The 18,125-nt window shown below is 42.8% G+C and overlaps 1 protein-coding gene across 50 annotated transcripts in view; it reads left to right on the top strand.

The window, feature by feature from the left end:
- The window catches only part of SORBS1 (sorbin and SH3 domain containing 1), a 251,854-nt gene that overhangs the window by 107,920 nt on the left and 125,809 nt on the right, over positions 1 to 18,125 (top strand). For all 50 annotated transcript variants that reach the window (XM_078346145.1, XM_078346141.1, XM_078346135.1 and 47 more), the window contains 2 exons: positions 12,795 to 12,849; positions 16,448 to 16,513. In XM_078346145.1, the coding sequence (XP_078202271.1) occupies positions 12,840 to 12,849; positions 16,448 to 16,513 (76 nt within the window). In that variant the 5' untranslated portion in view covers positions 12,795 to 12,839. The remainder of the gene's footprint in view (positions 1 to 12,794; positions 12,850 to 16,447; positions 16,514 to 18,125) is intronic.

The raw sequence follows: 18,125 nt of genomic DNA, 5'->3' as shown, positions 1-18,125 counted from the left end.
ATAGGTGTGAGCCACTATACAGACTAAAGTAGTATTTTAAATTTCCTTTTATGGATGAGTAAACCGAGGCTAGCAAATTAAGGGACTTCCCAGTTTGCACAGCCCTGCCAGAGTTTGGATTCAAACGGAGTCCTTCTGACCTGGCTTTTTGTTTTTTCCCTGCAGCCTCTAGGTACATATACAACTCGGGTCAAAATTGTGTGCCAGATGCCCACTGAGCCAGGGTCCTTCTAAGCCTGTAAAATAGGCAAATTGTGTGTGTGTGTGTGTGTTTATATGTGTGTTTGTGTGAATATAAACACATAGATACTAGTTTATATATGTATTCATATATAAATGTATAATAGATGCCAACCTATTTCCAGATAGTCTGAGAGACAACATAAATTAAAAAAATATATTTTCATTGAAATTTTGCTGTGAGCTTGATATTATATTGAATGTTTTAGGTTTTTTTTTTACATGGAGTTTCACTCTTGTTGCCCAGGCTGGAGTGCAATGGCACAATTTTGGCTCACCATAACATCCACCTCCCAGGTTCAGGCGATTCTCCTGCCTCAGCCTCCTGAGTAGCTGGGATTTCAGGCATATACCACTATGCCTGGCTAATTTTTTTGTATTTTTTTAGAGACAGGGTTTCTCCATGTTGGTCAGGCTGGTCTTGAACTCCTGACCTTAGGTGATCTACCTGCCTCGGCCTCCCAAAGTGCTGGGATTACAGCCTTGAGTGACTGCGCCTGGCCTTTTAGTGGTTTTATCTTGATTTGAAGAAAATTCATTTCAGAAAGTTGTGCTGTAATTTCAGAGGTTGGATGTAGCTTTTATACCTGATATCTTCAAAAATAGGCAATTTTAGTCAAAATTAGGGTAAAAATAAATGAGCATAGAGAAAAGTACCTAGCATGATATAATTCACTGGGTGAGTGATGGGAGGCAAGGTCTTGCATTTAGTGCAGTGAGGTACCATGATCTGACATGGTCCATGGCCCCAGAGCCTGTGCTCGGGGATTATTGATTTGGGGCCTGTATATATGTGTTCCACCTCAGTTATTAAACAAATGCCACCGAGAAGAGAGGTTTTCTCAGAAAAGATGGTGTTTACAGTGTTTCATATTACCTTCTTGGTAGGTTAGTATATATATTCAGTTACCAGTTCAAAACTTCTTAAGGAAAATAAGCAATTCCTGAACAAGCCAGTATTATGAATTGAGGTATTTGAGTTATGTATTTGCAAAATACCCAAAGTCTTTTTACTGAATGGAGCCTCTGTTCCCTCATTTCTGAGCATGGTATGGGCCTGTACTGCAGATGTCTGTATAATATATGATGTGGTAAATACATAGCCTTAGGGATTTGTGGTTTAAAAGAAAAGTTGAGAGGGAACTGTGGATTTTCTGTAAGAGCGGAGACCACTCCTGCCATATCAAACCCACCCTGCTTTCCCATTTTCAAGCTCCAACAGACTGCTTTTCAGCTTTTTAATGCATTTTTTTTCCCCAGCCATACACAGTACTTCTTCGTGTCATTTACCTATATTATGGACTGTGGCCCAACTTTGATTCTTCTGAGAATACAGACTGCTTTCATTCATGATCTCTCACTGGTAGACGTTGTATAGTGACTGCTTCAGAAGAAAAGTGGCTTCTGTGTCCTCAGCTTGCCTTTATTAATTTGAGGTTCTGTATTTATGATTTAAACAGAGCTAAGATATCTTGCTTTTATCTCATGAATCTGGGACTCTGCCCTGTTATGAGTTATCTGGATTGTCTAAGGAGAAGGCTCCAAATGTACTGGATGCCACAATTAGACAGCTTTGTTTTGGTTCTGTAGACACAACCATATTTGGGAAATACAAATAGGCCAGTTTTTGCATTTAAGACTTGTCTTGGTTAACGATGCGTGTTTTAGAAACTGTGTGTGCCCAGAGTTTTACATATAAAGGATTTGAGAAGGAGCTCAGGGCTCTGGAATGGCATGAAGTAGAGTTAGAAGCAGGGACTTGGCAGTGAGCAGGCCCAGGAAGAAGTGGGGGTACTTTGTGTGTTGTCACCTGGCAGCCCCTGCTGACTATTTTAAGATGAAATGTTTTGGTGCGATTGCTTCTTTAGGAAATCTGGCTGAACAGTTGAGTCCATTTATTGCCCCTTGGTCCTCCTAAGGAACTTCATGGGAGTAGTTCGGCTTCATTAAACAAAAGCACACACTGGTAATGAATGTTGGAATCCTACAAGTTGTGTGGAAGATTGCATCAGGTGGCTCTGCCATGTTCTAATGGACATGACTGTCAGTGGCATTTTTAGTTTGTCTCCTAGAATTTTTTCTTTCAAGTTCTAAAGATTACACAATTGTATCTCAAATGTCATGTAGAAGCTAAAAAAAAAAATTACTTATCATTAGAAAAGAAATGTATTATAGGCCGGGCACAGTGGCTCACGCCTGTAATCCCAGCTCTTTGGGAGGCCAAGGCGGGCGGATCACGAGGTCAAGAGATCGAGACCATCCTGGCCAACATGGTGAGACCCCGTCTCTACCAAAAATACAAAAAAATTAGCTCGGCATGGTGGCACATGCCTGTAGTCCCAGCTATTTGGGAGGCTGAGGCAGGAGAATTGCTTGAACCTGGGAGGTGGAGGTTGCAGTGAGCCGAGGTCATGCCACTGCACTCCGGCCTGGTGCCTGGTGACAGAGTGAGACTCTGTCTCAAAAAAAAAAAAAAAAAAAAAAAAATGTTTTATAACCATATTATAAACAGTGTGGAAAATAGAAAAAATGTTATCTATAATTCCATGCTGACACAGTCACTATTAGAATTTAGACATATTTTCTTTTTAATATTTGCATGTGTTTTTTCTATTATATAATTATAATCACAGAGCTGGGCACGGTGGCTCACGCTTGTAATCCCCAGCACTTTGGGAGTTCAAGACCAGCCTGGCCAACATGGTGAAACCCTATCTCTACTAAAAATATAAAAACTAGCCAGGTGTAGTGGTGTGCACCTGTAGTCCCAGCTACTTAGGAGGCTAGGCAAGAGAATTGCTTGAATCCGGAAGATGGAGGTTGCAGTGAGCAGAGATCATACCACTGAACTCCAGCCTGGGCAACACAGAGAGACTCCATCTCCAAAAAAAATTATAATCACAAATGTCACACAGACGTATGCCCTGCTCTAGTCACCTCATCTTATGAGAAGTCTTTTCCAGTGTTGTACGGTCTATGTTAGTTAATCTCATAACTGTTCAGCAGTCCCCCCCAGTGGATATGTGGTCAGGTAATTAGCTCCTCTGTTATTGAACACCAGAGTGTTCAAGGCTTTCACTATTATTAATAAAGCTATGGTAAACATCTCTGTATGTATAGCATGATTGTCATTCAAGTTTCTTTCTTTCTTTAGACTAGATTCTCCTAAAGCACAAGAGTATATGGGACATAGCTCTTGGTGTGTATTGCTGAAGATAATGGTAAAAATGTAGTGTCACTGGCTGGATAGGAAAAAGTCAGTGTCTTTGCATTTTTCCACATTATTAGTTCTTTTAAATTTTTGGACTAATGTAATAAGTAGAAAAAATGGTTAGTCACTATTTTTTTTTTTTTAAGGCAGAGTCTCACTCTTTTTGCCCAGGCTAGAGTACAGTGGCATGATCTCGGCTCACTGTAACCTCTGCCTCCTGGGTTCAGGTGATTCTCCTGCCTCAGCCTCCTGAGTGGAGTAGCTGGGACTACAGGTGCCTGCCACCATGTCTGGCTAATTTTTGTATTTTTAGTAAAGATAGGGTTTTGCCATGTTGGCCAGGCTGGTCTCGAACTCCTGACCTCAGGTGATCCGGCCCACCTCAGCCTCCCAAACTGCTGGGATTACAGGTGTGAGCCACTGTGCCAGGACTTAATATATTTATTAACTAGTTGGGTTAAGTAAATGTTTTCTCATAGATTTGTTTATTATTTGCATTTTCTCTTCTGGGAATCATTTCTCCATGCCTCTAAAAGTATTTTCTCTTGGCAATTAGTATGATGACATTAGATTAAGGATATGAACCTGTCTATTTTGTTTGCTGCAAGCCACACATTTTAAAATGTAGTCAATGTAATATATAATTACAAGTTATCTCTTAAATTCTGTTTGTTGAAGCTGAAATAATATTGCATTTATAAGAGTTGAAACTGTTTGGGGGGCTGAATTTGTTTGTTGGGACAGAAGTCAAGATTTTATGTTTATTTAAAGGCTCCACTCAAGTATAAAAGGTAAAAATAATACAATGATTACAGATTTATCGGTGGTGAATGTTCTAGCTCCAAATCTGCCCATTCTCTGGCATGGACCTGGAATGAGAGTTTGATAATGTTAGTGGAGTTCGGGCATGGGCTTTCTGAATTTTGTTATCATAAACAGGTCTTATTAAAACAAGTTTCTGGCTGGGTGCAGTGGCTTATACCAGTAATCCCAACACTTTGGGAGGCCGAGGGACATAGATCACTTGAGGTCAGGAGTTCAAGACCAACCTGGCCAACATGGTGAAACCTGTCTCTTCTAAAAATACAAAAATTAGCCACACTTGTAATTCCAGCTACTCAGGAGACTGAGGCATGAGGATCACTTAAATCTGGAGTGGGGGCAGAGGTTGCAGTGAACCACGATTATGCCACTGCACTCCAGTCTGGATGAGACAGTGAGACTCCGTCACAAAGAAAACAAGAGTTCCTCATCTTCGTGACTTTTAATAGGGATCAAAACCAAAACTATTTCCAGCCAGTGTAACCACAGAAAAAATAAAAATAAAGTACAATAAAATAAAAACTAGATGGAAATAAATCCCTTTAGTTTTTGTTGGGCCAGTGCATCTGGCTATTGGGATTGGCCTTAAATTTGGGAGAGATGAAGGAAAGGGCATTAGTGGGAAGCAACAAGATTAAAGTCTTGGAAATGGGGACTCTTGTCAGAATTCAGTAGGAATAGCAAGTATGGTAGATGTAGAGTTTAGGACTCATGGGAGGGTGTGAGGGAGATGAGACTGGAAAAGTAACTGGGACGTGATCCTGCAGGGCCTTATGGCACATTAAATTTGGACTTGAATTTTTAGATCCGTGTTTCCAAAAGTGTGACATTTGAGGTGATTTTAGAAGGCGTGCTATTGAACATTTAAAAATTTTGGTATTTACTCATTCCTTGATTTTCTGTCTCTCATGCAGAATTTATTCCTTTTCCTTTTCCTCTCCCATGACACTTAAGCCAGATTGCTAGCAGAAGGGTTATCCCATTGTATTATATTTAAATGGGCCACATCTGCACCCTACAACCCTGTGATGGCCTCAAAGACAGCAATCCTGTCTGATCATGGTGGTCTCCCCTGGGCTAAGCACTTTCCTGGGTGCAGAGTAGGTACTAAAGAACTGTTTTTGAATTGTATCATCAGGCCTGTGTTTTAGATGTAATATTCTTTCCTGGAAGCTTTGCTGCCTTTCCCTTGCCCTCCATACTGCCGAGCCAACCCCTCTGAGTATATGGGATCCCTGTGGATTTTTTCCCCCTTTGAAATTTGACCCAGGTTGAAGTGAAAGCTGGGGAGTATGTAGGTGGGTGCCAGCACAGTGGCTGGAGGGGGTCATGGAACTTCCATCAAACAATGTTGGAAAACCAGGAAACTGGGCTGAGTAACCTACATGTGCTTCTGGTTCTAAAGTGAGCATGTTGTTGGAATGGAATAAAGACTAGCTTAGGGCCCTCTGGTTCCCTAAACTCCTGAAGAACTGAAGAGGCCCTGTTCTAGAAGGATCCTTATGGCCCAATGTAAATCAGTTCACAGTGACACTTAGAAATCAAGACCAGAAAGTGTGGGGAGGAGGAAGGAGTTAACTGTCTTAAGTACAGTGGAAAGATCAGTGTAGCCCTGACCACTGCAGAAACCGTCGGACTTGGCCATGCATGTGCACTGGAAACCTTTCTGAAGGCCATTTCAGATAATCGGTTAGAACGGAAACTGGGTTGGAGGGACTCCAGGAGGAAATGAGAGGCTGTGGAGGATGGCCTTTCTGATGTGTTTTCCTATTGCTTCCTCTCCAGAAACATTGGTCTTTTCACAGAAACTTCGTGCTTGTTGTGTTCTGAGCTCCCAGCAGTGTCATGGGATTCTAGACTGAAGTTAATGTCAGGGTCAAGTTATCCTACTTTCTTCCCCTTGAAAGGAAGTATCAGTGACTCAGTGTTGATCCTTTCTGGCTTTTTGAGGAGCCTTCTGCACCCTTTGCAATAATGTAGAGGCTGCATTTGAAGAGAAATAACATTAATAGAGATTGAGAAGAGAAGGAGCTATTGAAAAATTGGAGAAACGTGGCTCTGCTAGTGGATCAGCAAAGTACAAAGAAATAAGGCCAAGCATTTATTCTGGGCTCTGTATGCTGTCTCTATTCTTTTCAAGCCATTGGAAGTAGCTGCACAAATATAAAATCAAGTCCCAGATTAGGTTTTTTTTTTAATGACAGGGTATCACTCTGTTACCCAGGCTAGAGTGCAGTGACACGATCTTGTCTCACTGCAACCTCTGCCTTCTGTGTTCAAGCGACCCTCCCACCTCAGCCTCCAGAGTAGCTAGGATTACAGGCATGCACCACCATGCCTGGCTAATTTTTGTATTTTTGGTGGCGACAGGATTTCGCCATGTTGCCTGGGCTTGTCTTGAATTCTGAACCCAAGCAATCTGCTTGCCTTGGCCTCCCAAGTGCTGGGATTACAGGTGTGAACCACAATGCCCAGTCTCAGATTTTTTTTTTTTTTTTTTGAGACAGAGTCTTGTTCTGTCACCCAGTCTAGAGTGTAGTGTGATCTCAGCTCACTGCAGCCTCCGCCTCCTAAGTTCAAGGGATTCTCCTGCCTCAGTTTCCAGATTAGCTTGTACTACAGGCGTTCACCACCACGCCTGGCTAATTTTTATATTTTTAGTAGAGACAGGGTTTCACCATGTTGATCAGGCTGGCCTTGAGGTGCTGGGACCTCAAGTGATCTGCCCACCTCAGCCTCCCAAAGTGCTGGGATTACAGGTGTGAGCCATTGTGCCTGGCCCCAGATTGGATTTAAGGCTAGGGCCTAACAAAATACCTTAGACTAGGAAAAAAAAAAAGAAAGCTAGGGCATAACCAGCCTTTTGTTCAAGTGGGGAGCTGACTTCCTTTTAAAGAGCCATACTGGAGTTAAGGAGGCTCTTGGTTATCTTGATGGTAAGACTCCGAAGTTAGGTTCTGGAGGTTAAACAGAGGTGAGGGAAAAGGCCATTACTGAGCACCTACTGCATGCCCAGTGCTGAGGATGATGCAGTTTTTCCTTTCCGGATAATTTACAATCTATTGTTGGGGATGGGAGAGGTATGGAGGCAAAACACCACAGTGCATAGGAGCAGCTGGAGCGTGCTGGCCAGGAGATTTAACCAAAGGCTCTTTGTTTTCCAAGAACCTTGCAGGACCTTGAATTCATATTTATAGACATATTCAGTTTCTCCCTAGTATATATCCCTAAACTATCCATATAAGGACCTTGCTTCCTTCCCTAGTAAACAATCCATATTTAGTTATTTTTCAGCTGGAAGCATGAGTATAACTTTCGCTTTTTAGTAATTAATCATTTTGTGTCATCAAAACTTATCATAGAATTATAGGGTCATGGGATTGGCAAGGTGGGGGACAATGTGGAACGATTAGTTATCTGGATGCTTTCTTAACAACTCTAGCTGCTTCACATCTTGTTCTTCTCGTGGAATGTCTGTGTTGATGCTGTGGTACTTTGACCAAGTATGGCAGGTCCAAGCAGCTCAAAGCATGGACTGGCAGTTTGACCCCCAGCTGGCACACCCCAGTTGTGACACTGCTATAGTTTCCTACAACTCACTAAGGGAATTAACTGCACACTTGCAGTTGTCTGATTTTGCCACTAGATGGTACACTGTTGGTCCTTTTGGCTTTTACCCAAAGGTGCCTGGCTCATTTGGAGGGGACTTGTAAGAGACATTCCAAAGACATACCATCATGTACTCAACCAAATCAGGCTCTTTACAGCTTAGTTTTTAAATAAACATTAAGTGTTAGAGGTTTTTATGTAAAATAAACTCTCAACTTCTACATCTGATTATAATGGCCCATATTATCTCTAAGTAAACAGCAGGGACTAGACTATGATTTTCAAAGCTTTCATGTTCTGGTCAAGCTCAGTTTGTGCAGTTCCATGGAGGCATCCTCACTGTCCAGGCTCTGAGCACTTAAGTTTGTAGAGACACAACCACTGCTGAGCCACTTCGGATTCAGACCTGGTCAGCCTCATGTCAAGGAGAGAGGAATGAAGATTCTCCTCTTCAGATGGAACCTTGGGGGTTTCTCCCTCCCATATTCTACTGAGTCAAGGTTCTTGAGTGGCAGATAACCAGAAACCACCTCTGGTGAACTCAAACTGAAAAGGGATTTATTGGCAAGATCTTGGGTGGTTCACGGAGTTTATGGAAGGTTGGAGAACTGCACTCAGAACTGGGGCAGGAATTCCAGGAGGCTGAGCTGGCTGGGATCAGAGCCAGAATCAGGCCCTGGAATAGTCTGGATAGGATGTTGCTGCTGTTGCTACCACACATGGGGACTGGACCAGGGCACTGTCCTTGGCACGGATGCCATTGCTGCAGTTCTTTTTCTTCAATCAGCCTGTTCATCCTGAGCACTTTGGATTTTGCTTTAAACTCTCCCTTGTTTGTTAGGATCAGCTGCTGCTTTAATAAAGCTGATACTTTAATCACCAGAGTGAGAACACACAACAGAACCTGCTACTCAAAAAGTCCTCGTGTGCAGAGCTGGTACTCACCTGTGCATTGTCATTGTCACCTACTATTGTCATACTAGCTCTTAAAATATCAAAATAGTCTGATAACACCCAGGATCCATTCTCTTTCTGTCCTCTCACCATCCAGCCATGAAATGGTTAATAGCAGGCACAGGGAGGGGCCTCCCAGAGAGTGCTGCAACTGGTGTCTGCTCCAGTGGTAGACATTTGTGGCAAAATGATGGTTAAATATTTTGAATATTATCCCTGACCATGTCTATTTTAGGTCAGTTTGTAAGTAAGATGGGCTGACACTTAGTAGTTTCTATATTGAGAAATGTGAAATGTGCAAAGGGTTACCCACATATGACAGTGATTACTCATCATGTATGAGTTGAGGTGTCCTTTTTGTTTGGTTCATAAGACATCTCCGTGCTTTGTACTTGTTTTTTAGATGAAGACGAATTAAGCTAAGCTATACAAAGGGATTATGGAGTGTTATTACAATGAAATATAGCCATTAAAATGATTGATATGCTGAATATATAGAATCTGAGACAAATATTCATGATATATTTAAAAATTGGAACACAGAGTTGTCCAGATATTATGTTTACAACAGTGTATATGCTGTTTATGTATCTAAAGTCTAGGAAGGACTTATAAAAGAATGAAAATAGTTTGAGTTAAGATAGCTTCACAGTTGAATCAGAAAGATTTCTTCAATAATGCTTTAAAAATTGAGGACGGGCCAGGTGGCTCACACCCGTAATCCCAGCACTTTCAGAGACTGAGACAGGAGGGTTGCTTGAGGCCAGGAGTTGAGGCTAGCCTGGGCAACAGACAGATACCATCTCTATCTACAAAATAAAAATTTAAAAAATTAGCCAGGCATGGTAGCACATGACTGTGGTCCCAGCTACTTGGGAGGCTGAGGTGGGAGGATTGCTTGAGCCCAGGAGGTTGAGTGAGGCTGCAGTGAGCTGTGAGAACACCAGTGCACTCCAGCCTGTATGATAGCTCGAGATCCTGTCTCAAAAACAAAAAAAAAAGAAAAAAATTAAGGAATAAAACCTTAGTATAATATAATTGCTCATGAAAATTATTTATATGGTGGGAAAGTTATAGAAAAAAATAAAATTATTTATAAAATAAAAACATTTGGATGGTATCACAGCAACCCTTTTGATCCTGGTAGGCAAACTAAGGTACCAAAAATTAGGATTGGAAAACATGAGGACATACAGATAATAGCAGGTTGTATGTTTCTCAGTTGAAGGAACAGATGTTTCCACACCTTAGAGAACTGTCTGGGGGGACAGCTCTTGAAGGTCATAGTTAGTCTCAGATGTATTTGACAGTGACAGAGGCAAAGTTACTGCTGATTTGGCCTGCAGGGACTGACTTAGCATGATTTCCTTTTCATCCCTAGTATTCTATTCTGTTAATTACAAGCACAGTAAGTAAAGCAACCATCCAGAAAGGAAACCAGTGTCCAACTTCAACTTTTTTCTTTTTTAAAGGAAGCCAAAGTATGTCTCCTTTTGCAGACCTTTATACCATATCTTCATTTTCCTATTATAGAATTTGTGAACTGGGGATTTCCTCTACATCATTGCTTCTCATACCTTAAAATGCAAAGGGAGCACCTGGGATTTGGTTAAAATGCCCATTCTGATTCAGTAGATACAGGATGGAGTCTGAGCTTCTGCATTTTTTTTCTTTCTTTTTTCTTTTTGTAGATGGAGTCTTGCTTTGTCACCCAGGCTGGAGTGCAGTGGCACATACAAAGTCAGCTCACTGCAACCTCCGCCTCCCAGGTTCAAGCAATTCTTCTGCCTCAGATCTTGGGATTACAGGTGCACACCACCACACCCAACTGATTTTTGTATTTTAGTAGAGATAGAGTTTCACCATTTTGGCAAGGGTAGTCTCGAACTCCTGGCCTCAGGTGATCTGCCTGCCTCAGCCTTCCAAAGAGCTGGGATTACAGGCATGAGCCACCATGCCCAGTCATGTCTGCATTTTCAGTAAGCTCCCAGCTAATGCCAATGCTGATGGCCTGTGGACCACACTTGAAATATCAAGGTTCTACATATCCTGAGGACTTGTTTTTCAGATTGTGTGACCTTCAGATATGTTCATTAAGACCTTACTAGTCCAAGTATGTACAGGACTTATAATTTGAAAACTATAAAACATTACCAAGAGAAATTAAAGAAGACCTGGATAAAGGGAGAGCTAGGCCATACTCATGAACTGGAAGACTCAATATTGTTAAAAATGTTACTTTTTCACAGATTGATCTGTATATTCAACATGATTCCAGTCAAAATCCCAACAGAATTTTTTTTTGGTAGAAATTGATAAGGTAGTTTTAAACTGTATATGAAAATGCAAAGGACCTAAAATGATTTTAGAAAAAATCTGAAGTTGGAAGACTCACTGTATTAGGCCATTCTTGCATAGCTATAAAGAAATACCTGAGACTGGGTTGTTTATAAAGAAAAGAGATTTAGTTGGCTTGTAGTTCTGCAAGCTAGCTGCATGGGAATCATGGTGCTGGCATCTGCTTGGCTTCTGGGGAGCTTCAGGAAGTTTCCAATCATGGTGGAAGGTGAAGAGGGGGGCAGATGTGTCACATGACAAGAGCATAAGCAAGGGTGGGGGAGGTGCCACACAACTTTAAATGACCAGGTCTTGTGAGAACTCATGATTGCAAAGTAGCACCAGGCCATGAGGGATCCACCTTTATGATCCAGACACCTCCCACCAAGCCCACCTCCAACATCAGGGATTACATTTTAACATGAGATTTGGGCAGGGACAAATATCCAAACTATATCACTCACCTTACCTGATTTCAAGACCATGTAAAACTATAGTAATCAAGACAGTGTGTTAGATAAAGACAGCTCACTGGAACAGAAAAGAGTCCAGAAATTGACCCAGCCATATCTACCAGTTGCTTTTTGAAAGTGTTATTCTAAATGAGAGAAGCCAGACACAAAGGATTACTTGTACTATGATACCCTTTATATAAAATCCCCGAAAAGGTAAAACAATAGTAATAGAAAACAGATCATTCATTAACAGAGAACTGAGATGGTGCTTGGCTGCAGAGATACACATGGAAACTTTTTTGGGTGATGGAAAAGCTGTATGTTGTGATTGCAGTGGCAGTTATAGGATGTATATATTTGTCAAAACTCATCGAATTATATAATTAAAATGGATATATTTAGTTGTATGCAAACTATAACTCAGTAAAAGATCTTCTGGATATATATTAGGGCATTGTCACTACAATTTAAGCTTTCTTCGATTTGAAACCCTACCAAATAAGGGGATTATCCATTTGAACATCAGGGATTGGTTCCCACCTCCAGGTAGTAGAGCACAGTGCATAGGAACTTTGACCAGAAAGTCAGGCTATCTGGGTTCCGGTATCAGCTCCTTCACTGCGGCAAGCACACGGCTTCACCTGTCTGTGTCTTGGTTTCCCCGTCTGTGTGAAATAACATGATATTAGTGCTTACCTCATAGGGTTGTGAGGGTCAAATGCATTAATATATTTCAAGCATTGAGAACATTTCCTTGTGCATAGTAAGCTATATGCAAGCATTCAGTATAATCGTTAAGTTTTCAAATCAGTTTGTGTTGTGATTTTACCTCTTTCTTCTAAAATGTGTTTTTTCCCTTTACCCTCACTTTAAACCATGTGCACTTATGAGTGTGAGGCTTTTAATAGAATGTTAGATCTGAAAGGGGTCTTGGATAATATCAGAACAAATATGGGCAACAGTATTGAAACCAGTGAGGTTGAGTGATGTGCCCAAGGTCACAATAATATGTGGGTGACCGTGAACCAGAAGCCTGGCCAGGTGACTTCTGGTTCAGCTCAGTTTTATCAAGGGTTACAGTGTTTGCATTTTTAATACTAACCATTGGGATTGATCGCGAACCTGCCATTCATCAATTGCATTGTGTGGTGTTTGTTTTTCTACAGAGCAGTTCAGAGCCCCAGTTGCAGACGACTTGTCCTGCCACCACCATGAGCTCTGGTAAGTCATTTTAAACTCATCTTTCTCTTGTCATGCCTACCAAACTGGGCAGTTTACCCAGATTTCCCACGTCCTCTGAAGGCCCCAGTGGCATTTTTTTATTTTTTGCAACCTGGGTGACTGCCAAAGCTTTGTCATAAGTTGTCATCATCACTATCATCACCTTCATGGGTAATGATTTTTTGAGTGCTTACTACTATTGCCAAAGAACTGTGCAGTACACTTTACATGCACATGAGCCCTCTTTCTCTTTATTGAGATGTAACTGGCATACCATAAACCACAGATATTTTAAGTATACAATTTGATAAAATTTGACATATGTATTCATGTCTTTGGCATTTCTTAATCTGAGTGACTGCAGCAAAAGTAAACAGATTGGCCATAATTGCTCCAGGATGTGAGCTAATCTAATGCTTCCTTCATCCAGGATAGTACAGCGGTTTGTTCCCTCTTTTGCTTTGCCTTTGGTAGTAAAAGTCAAGACCTAAAGAAATAATCAGTTTTGAGCATTTTTTGTTTGGAGCTGGGGTAGAAAACATGGGTTAGGGAAGACAGAGGGGAACAGATCCCTGCTTATCATGCAGCCAAGAGCTGTCAGCTTTCTAGCCCAGAATTGGAGCAGAGGAGTTTCCATCTGGAGATTAAGGCCTACCTAGGCTACTGAACATGCCCTGGAGCCTCCTGAGACCTGCAGGTGGGGCAGGTTGTGGGCTGGGAGGATGACCCTGTGGATATCTCATTCAGGGTCTCTCAGTCCTGCAGTATTTTGTGAGTGTTGTCAGTGACCTCTGTGGATTAAAAATCACCCTTTTCCATTTATTTGCTAAGTTCTGAGTAGGACAATTTGTAGTTAAGACTTAGGAAGGCTCTGGGGTGGAATAGCTCAGGCCCATACCCTGACCTCCTTGTTTACTGGTTGCGTAGCCTTGGGCCTGTGGTAGATCCTTCTGTGCATTTTCCTCTGCAAAAATGGACATAATAAAAGCACCAGTTCATTGGGATTTAGTGAGGATTAAGTGAGATGATGCTTTTTATTTATTTATTTATTTATTTTGAGATGGAGTCTTGCTCTGTCACCCAGGCTGGAGTGCAGTGGCGTGGTCTTGGCTCACTGCAGTCTCTGCCTCCTGGGTTCAAGTGATTGTCCTGCCTCAGTCTCCCGAGTAGCTGGGATTACAGGCATGTGCCACTACATCCAGCTAATTTTTTAAAATGTATTTTTAGTAGAGACAGGGTTTTACCATGTTGGTTAGGCTGGTTTTGAACTCCTGACCTCAGGTGATCCCCCTGCAGATGTGAGGCACTGTGCCCGGCCTTAGGCAGTGCTTTTCAAGTGCTGAACTTTGTGTCCAAGGAATGGCGAGCACTTCATCTTTGGATTCTTACTGTTACAAGCTCAGAGTTCCTCCCTGCAAAGCCAGGGACTTGGCTTCTCAGCAATTCCTTGAGTACTTTTCCTGTGTGCGAAGAGGCTGTGCACCTTTTCCCCTCCAAGCGGGCTTGGTACTGCCAGTCGCTCCTGCTTCATAACTCGTTTTGTGTTGTCTCCTTGGCTTTTTGCTTTTGTTGTCATTTAAAACAGGCCATGGTGTTTTGCTTTATTTTGCTTTTAACTTTTTCTCTGTGGCCTAAAGCTACTTTCTCTTCCAGTGTCGGAACTGGCCTAACTTTGCATTACCACTCCTGGCATTAAGGGCTAGAGAAGGAGGAAGGGAGGGACCTAGAAGAAGGGTGTGGAAAAGCCCGGGAGACTTCTCCCCAGAATCGCTCTCTCAGGTCGGAGGCTGGAAGGAGGCATTGCCTAGGAAGAGTTCAGAAATTCTGAAGCCTTCGACCTGATGATCCCACTCTTGGGAATTTCTGTCTTAATTCCAAGGAAACAAAAACATCACCCACATGAAGCAGGGAGTGGTGGTGGTGGGGTATAAATAAGTACGTTCGTTATGTGTATTTACTTAATGGAATATTATGCCACCGTTAAAATAGTCATTAAGAGAAAAGTAGCTACATGGAAAATATTTGTTTTAATCACTGGTAGAAGGAGCGGTGTAAAAATGGTGGATTCTCTTTATCCCAAGTTTGGGCCGGGCTGCTAGTCACCAAGAGAAGTTCTTCACCTTTATGATCTTGTTACATTCTCCTGGAAAACCCTCACAGGCGGGGTGCAGTTTGCCACCCTCATTACACAGATGGAAAACTGAGGCCCTGAGGGGTTAATAATATGGCTGGGATCACTCAGCTAGTGTGTAGTGTTGTGGAATCAAATTCAGGAAGTTGGACACCAACATTGTGCTGCAGAGGTTTGAGTTTCAGGAGATGGAGTTTACTTTTCTAAAATTTCTTCAAGTTTTGTTGTTACATTTAATTAAAAGAAAGGAAGAACATGGGGCTGGGCCTGCTGGTAGCTTAGAGACTGCACCACACTAGCTTGGGGAGGCCTGGAGCAAGGCCACAGTCACAGAAGGAACTAGAGCAGGTACTTGGATTTCTGGCCTTCTCACCAGCACCCTCCTTCCACTCATCTCATAAATGAGAGCTCAAGGGAGATATCTGGGAGAGTTAGCCTTCACCTGTAGGTGGATGTGGGGAATTAACAGGACACAGTCTGTGGGGCCAGCATGGGGACATCCAGGCACCAGGTGGGGCAGTGGCCCTGCTTGTGTCTGGCCACAGGCAGCATCCAGACTAGCCTGTTGGTGTGGTTTATAGCAGGCGTTCACCCTTTGGGGAGGCTGATTGTTAAGAGCTTAGATTTAGTCTCAGCCTAATGAATTACAGGGATGTGAGACTAAGCTTCAGTCCCAGCATTTAGAGATATAGAATATATATATCTATATAGATACACCAGGAAACTCAAATGTTTATATCTATATGGATACACCAGGAAACTCAAAATTTGGGTAGTAAGAAGATGAGCTGTGAGATGGGCAGACCAAAGTTCAGATTTCAGCCTGGTGATTTTGGGCAGGCCTGGAATCTTCTCTGCCTCAATTTTCTTATCTATAAAATAGGCATTCCTAACTCCTCGTTCTCGAGGTCTGAGTCTTAAGGATAAAATGAGATGCTAATTATGGAATGATAAGCAGGGATCCTCAGATCTAGGCAAGTCAGTGCTTAAAAACCCAAACATGATTAACATGAAAAACCCAAGCGTGGTTAACTCTGGGCTTGAAGGGGATTCCTCCAACACACATGTCCCAGGGTGACATGGCCAGCCTGCCTGCCTGCCTTTCTTGGCCTGCCTCCGCCTATTTTAGGATGGGGACCTGGGTGGGGCTTAGGTTGCAGGTGAACAGGGAGGGTCTTAGTTTCTGTAACTGAGCAGAACTCAGGAAACTCTCTGCCAACATAGAAGACATGACATCCGAGGAGAGCCTCAAGGGTGCATGGAATTTCCATCAGGTAAGAAGGGAGGAGGAAGCATTCTTGCCAGAGGGTCTCATAGGAACTGAGGCCTAGAGGTCTGAAAGTATCTGACAGGGCAGGACCCCTCTGCTTCCTCCTGACTCTGACCCTAGCACCTGGTGCCATGTAGGACTCAGTAAGTGCTGGGGCAGCATACTCGCAAACCTCATGCTGTCTTTCTTTCTTGCAGAATGTGATGGTGGTTCCAAAGCTGTGGTGAATGGCTTGGCACCCAGCAGTAATGGGCAAGACAAAGGTAAGGTTCTTAGGGAGATGTCTGGATCAGTACTGGAAAGTATTTCTTTTTTTTGAAACGAAGTTTTGCTCTGTCTCTCAGGCTGGAGTGCAGCACAAACCCAGCTCACTGCCACCTCTGCCTCCTGGGTCAAGCAATTCTCCTGCCTCATCCTCTCAATTAGCTGGGATTACAGGTGCCTGCCACCACACCTGGCTAATTTTTGTATTTTTAGTAGAGACAGGGTTTTACCATCTTGGCCAGACTGGTCTTGAACTCCTGACCTGGTGATCCACCTGCCTCGGCCTCCCAAAGTGCTGGGATTACAGGTGTGAGCCACCATGCCCAGCCTGTACTGCAAAGCATTTCTAAAGTTGTGGAGTATCGCAGGCTGGGGCCATCCCATCTGCCTGGTGTGAACATCACTGGCCCAACAAAGACATAAACTGGAGACCTGTTCCCTACACTGATTTTTCTGAGACCTGGAACCTGTTCTTGTATTTCAGGAGTCTGAGACTGCCATGTTCCCACTGTGAGGTAGTAAAAACTTTCCCTAGCTCACAAGGTTGCTGTAAATAACTGAACAGATAAATGGACCAAGGCATACTTCATGTCTGATACAGATGGCATTTATCAGCCTGAAATATCCCTTGCTCAGCCTTTCACTGTCACCTATAATAAACAGTGATGTGTTCACAGTCCTGACCCTAAGGCAAGAGCCTAAATCATTAAAATAAATTATTGCATTGGCATTAATTTTATGCACATCCTCTCATAGTTTCAGTTTTTAAAAATTTTAGGAGAAAAGATTTGAATGTGAAATTAATGATGGATGTGATGACCTTTGAGGTACTCCTTGGCCTGGAGACTTTCATCCTGACCTCAGCGTCTCAGTGTGGCTATGCAGACAGCCTGGCTACAGGGCCCATGGTGCCACTTTTACTGCGTGGTGTGATGGACACTCCAGCTGGAGTGACGGCATGAGTTCAAGTCTCAGCTCTGCCACTCATGAACAGGACATCTTGAGAGGTCCTTTATCTTTGTGGGTGTGGGTTCCCTTATCTACAAGATGAGGGAATTTTATGATCTGCTGTATTTATTTCTGCCTCAAATTCAGAATTGGAATGAACACTCATCCAGCTAAATCTTATGGTATACAGGAGGAAGGGCGAGAATCCTGGCATTGGGCATTTAAGTCAAGATGCCCAAAGAATCAATGAATAATTTCAAACCATTTGGCATTTTGACCTTCATAATTTCCGTCTGGATTAGCAAAGTGTTCCTTTTAAGACAAGGCAAAGTGTGAACTAAGAGGAAGCAGCCGTAGAGGGTATGCTGAGAGACTAGGAGGGGTTGGGGTACAGGGCCCAGGTGGTGTGGGGGTGGGTTCCTTGGTGGCAGGAGGGGACCTGCCATGCTGCTGTTCTTGCCTCCCTGCCTGGCCTCTCATTTGCACCCCTGGTGTGGAGTCCTATACAGTCTCTCCCAAGTTGTACTTAGGGAACTTTGAGGGGTAGTGCTGTGGAGTGGCTGCAGGCATGTGTTTAGCATCCAGTGAGGAGCATGGGAAGGGGTGGGGCCCTGTGTGTTTAAAACCTGTGGGGTCATCAACCCCATCCATGTGAACTCTTTT

This window comes from Callithrix jacchus, chromosome 12 (genome assembly GCF_049354715.1).
Source record: "Callithrix jacchus isolate 240 chromosome 12, calJac240_pri, whole genome shotgun sequence".
In the NCBI taxonomy this organism is placed as follows: Eukaryota; Metazoa; Chordata; class Mammalia; order Primates; family Cebidae; genus Callithrix; species Callithrix jacchus.
The sequence above is the reverse complement of the archived record's forward strand: the minus strand, read 5'-3'. Positions and strand labels throughout refer to the sequence as shown.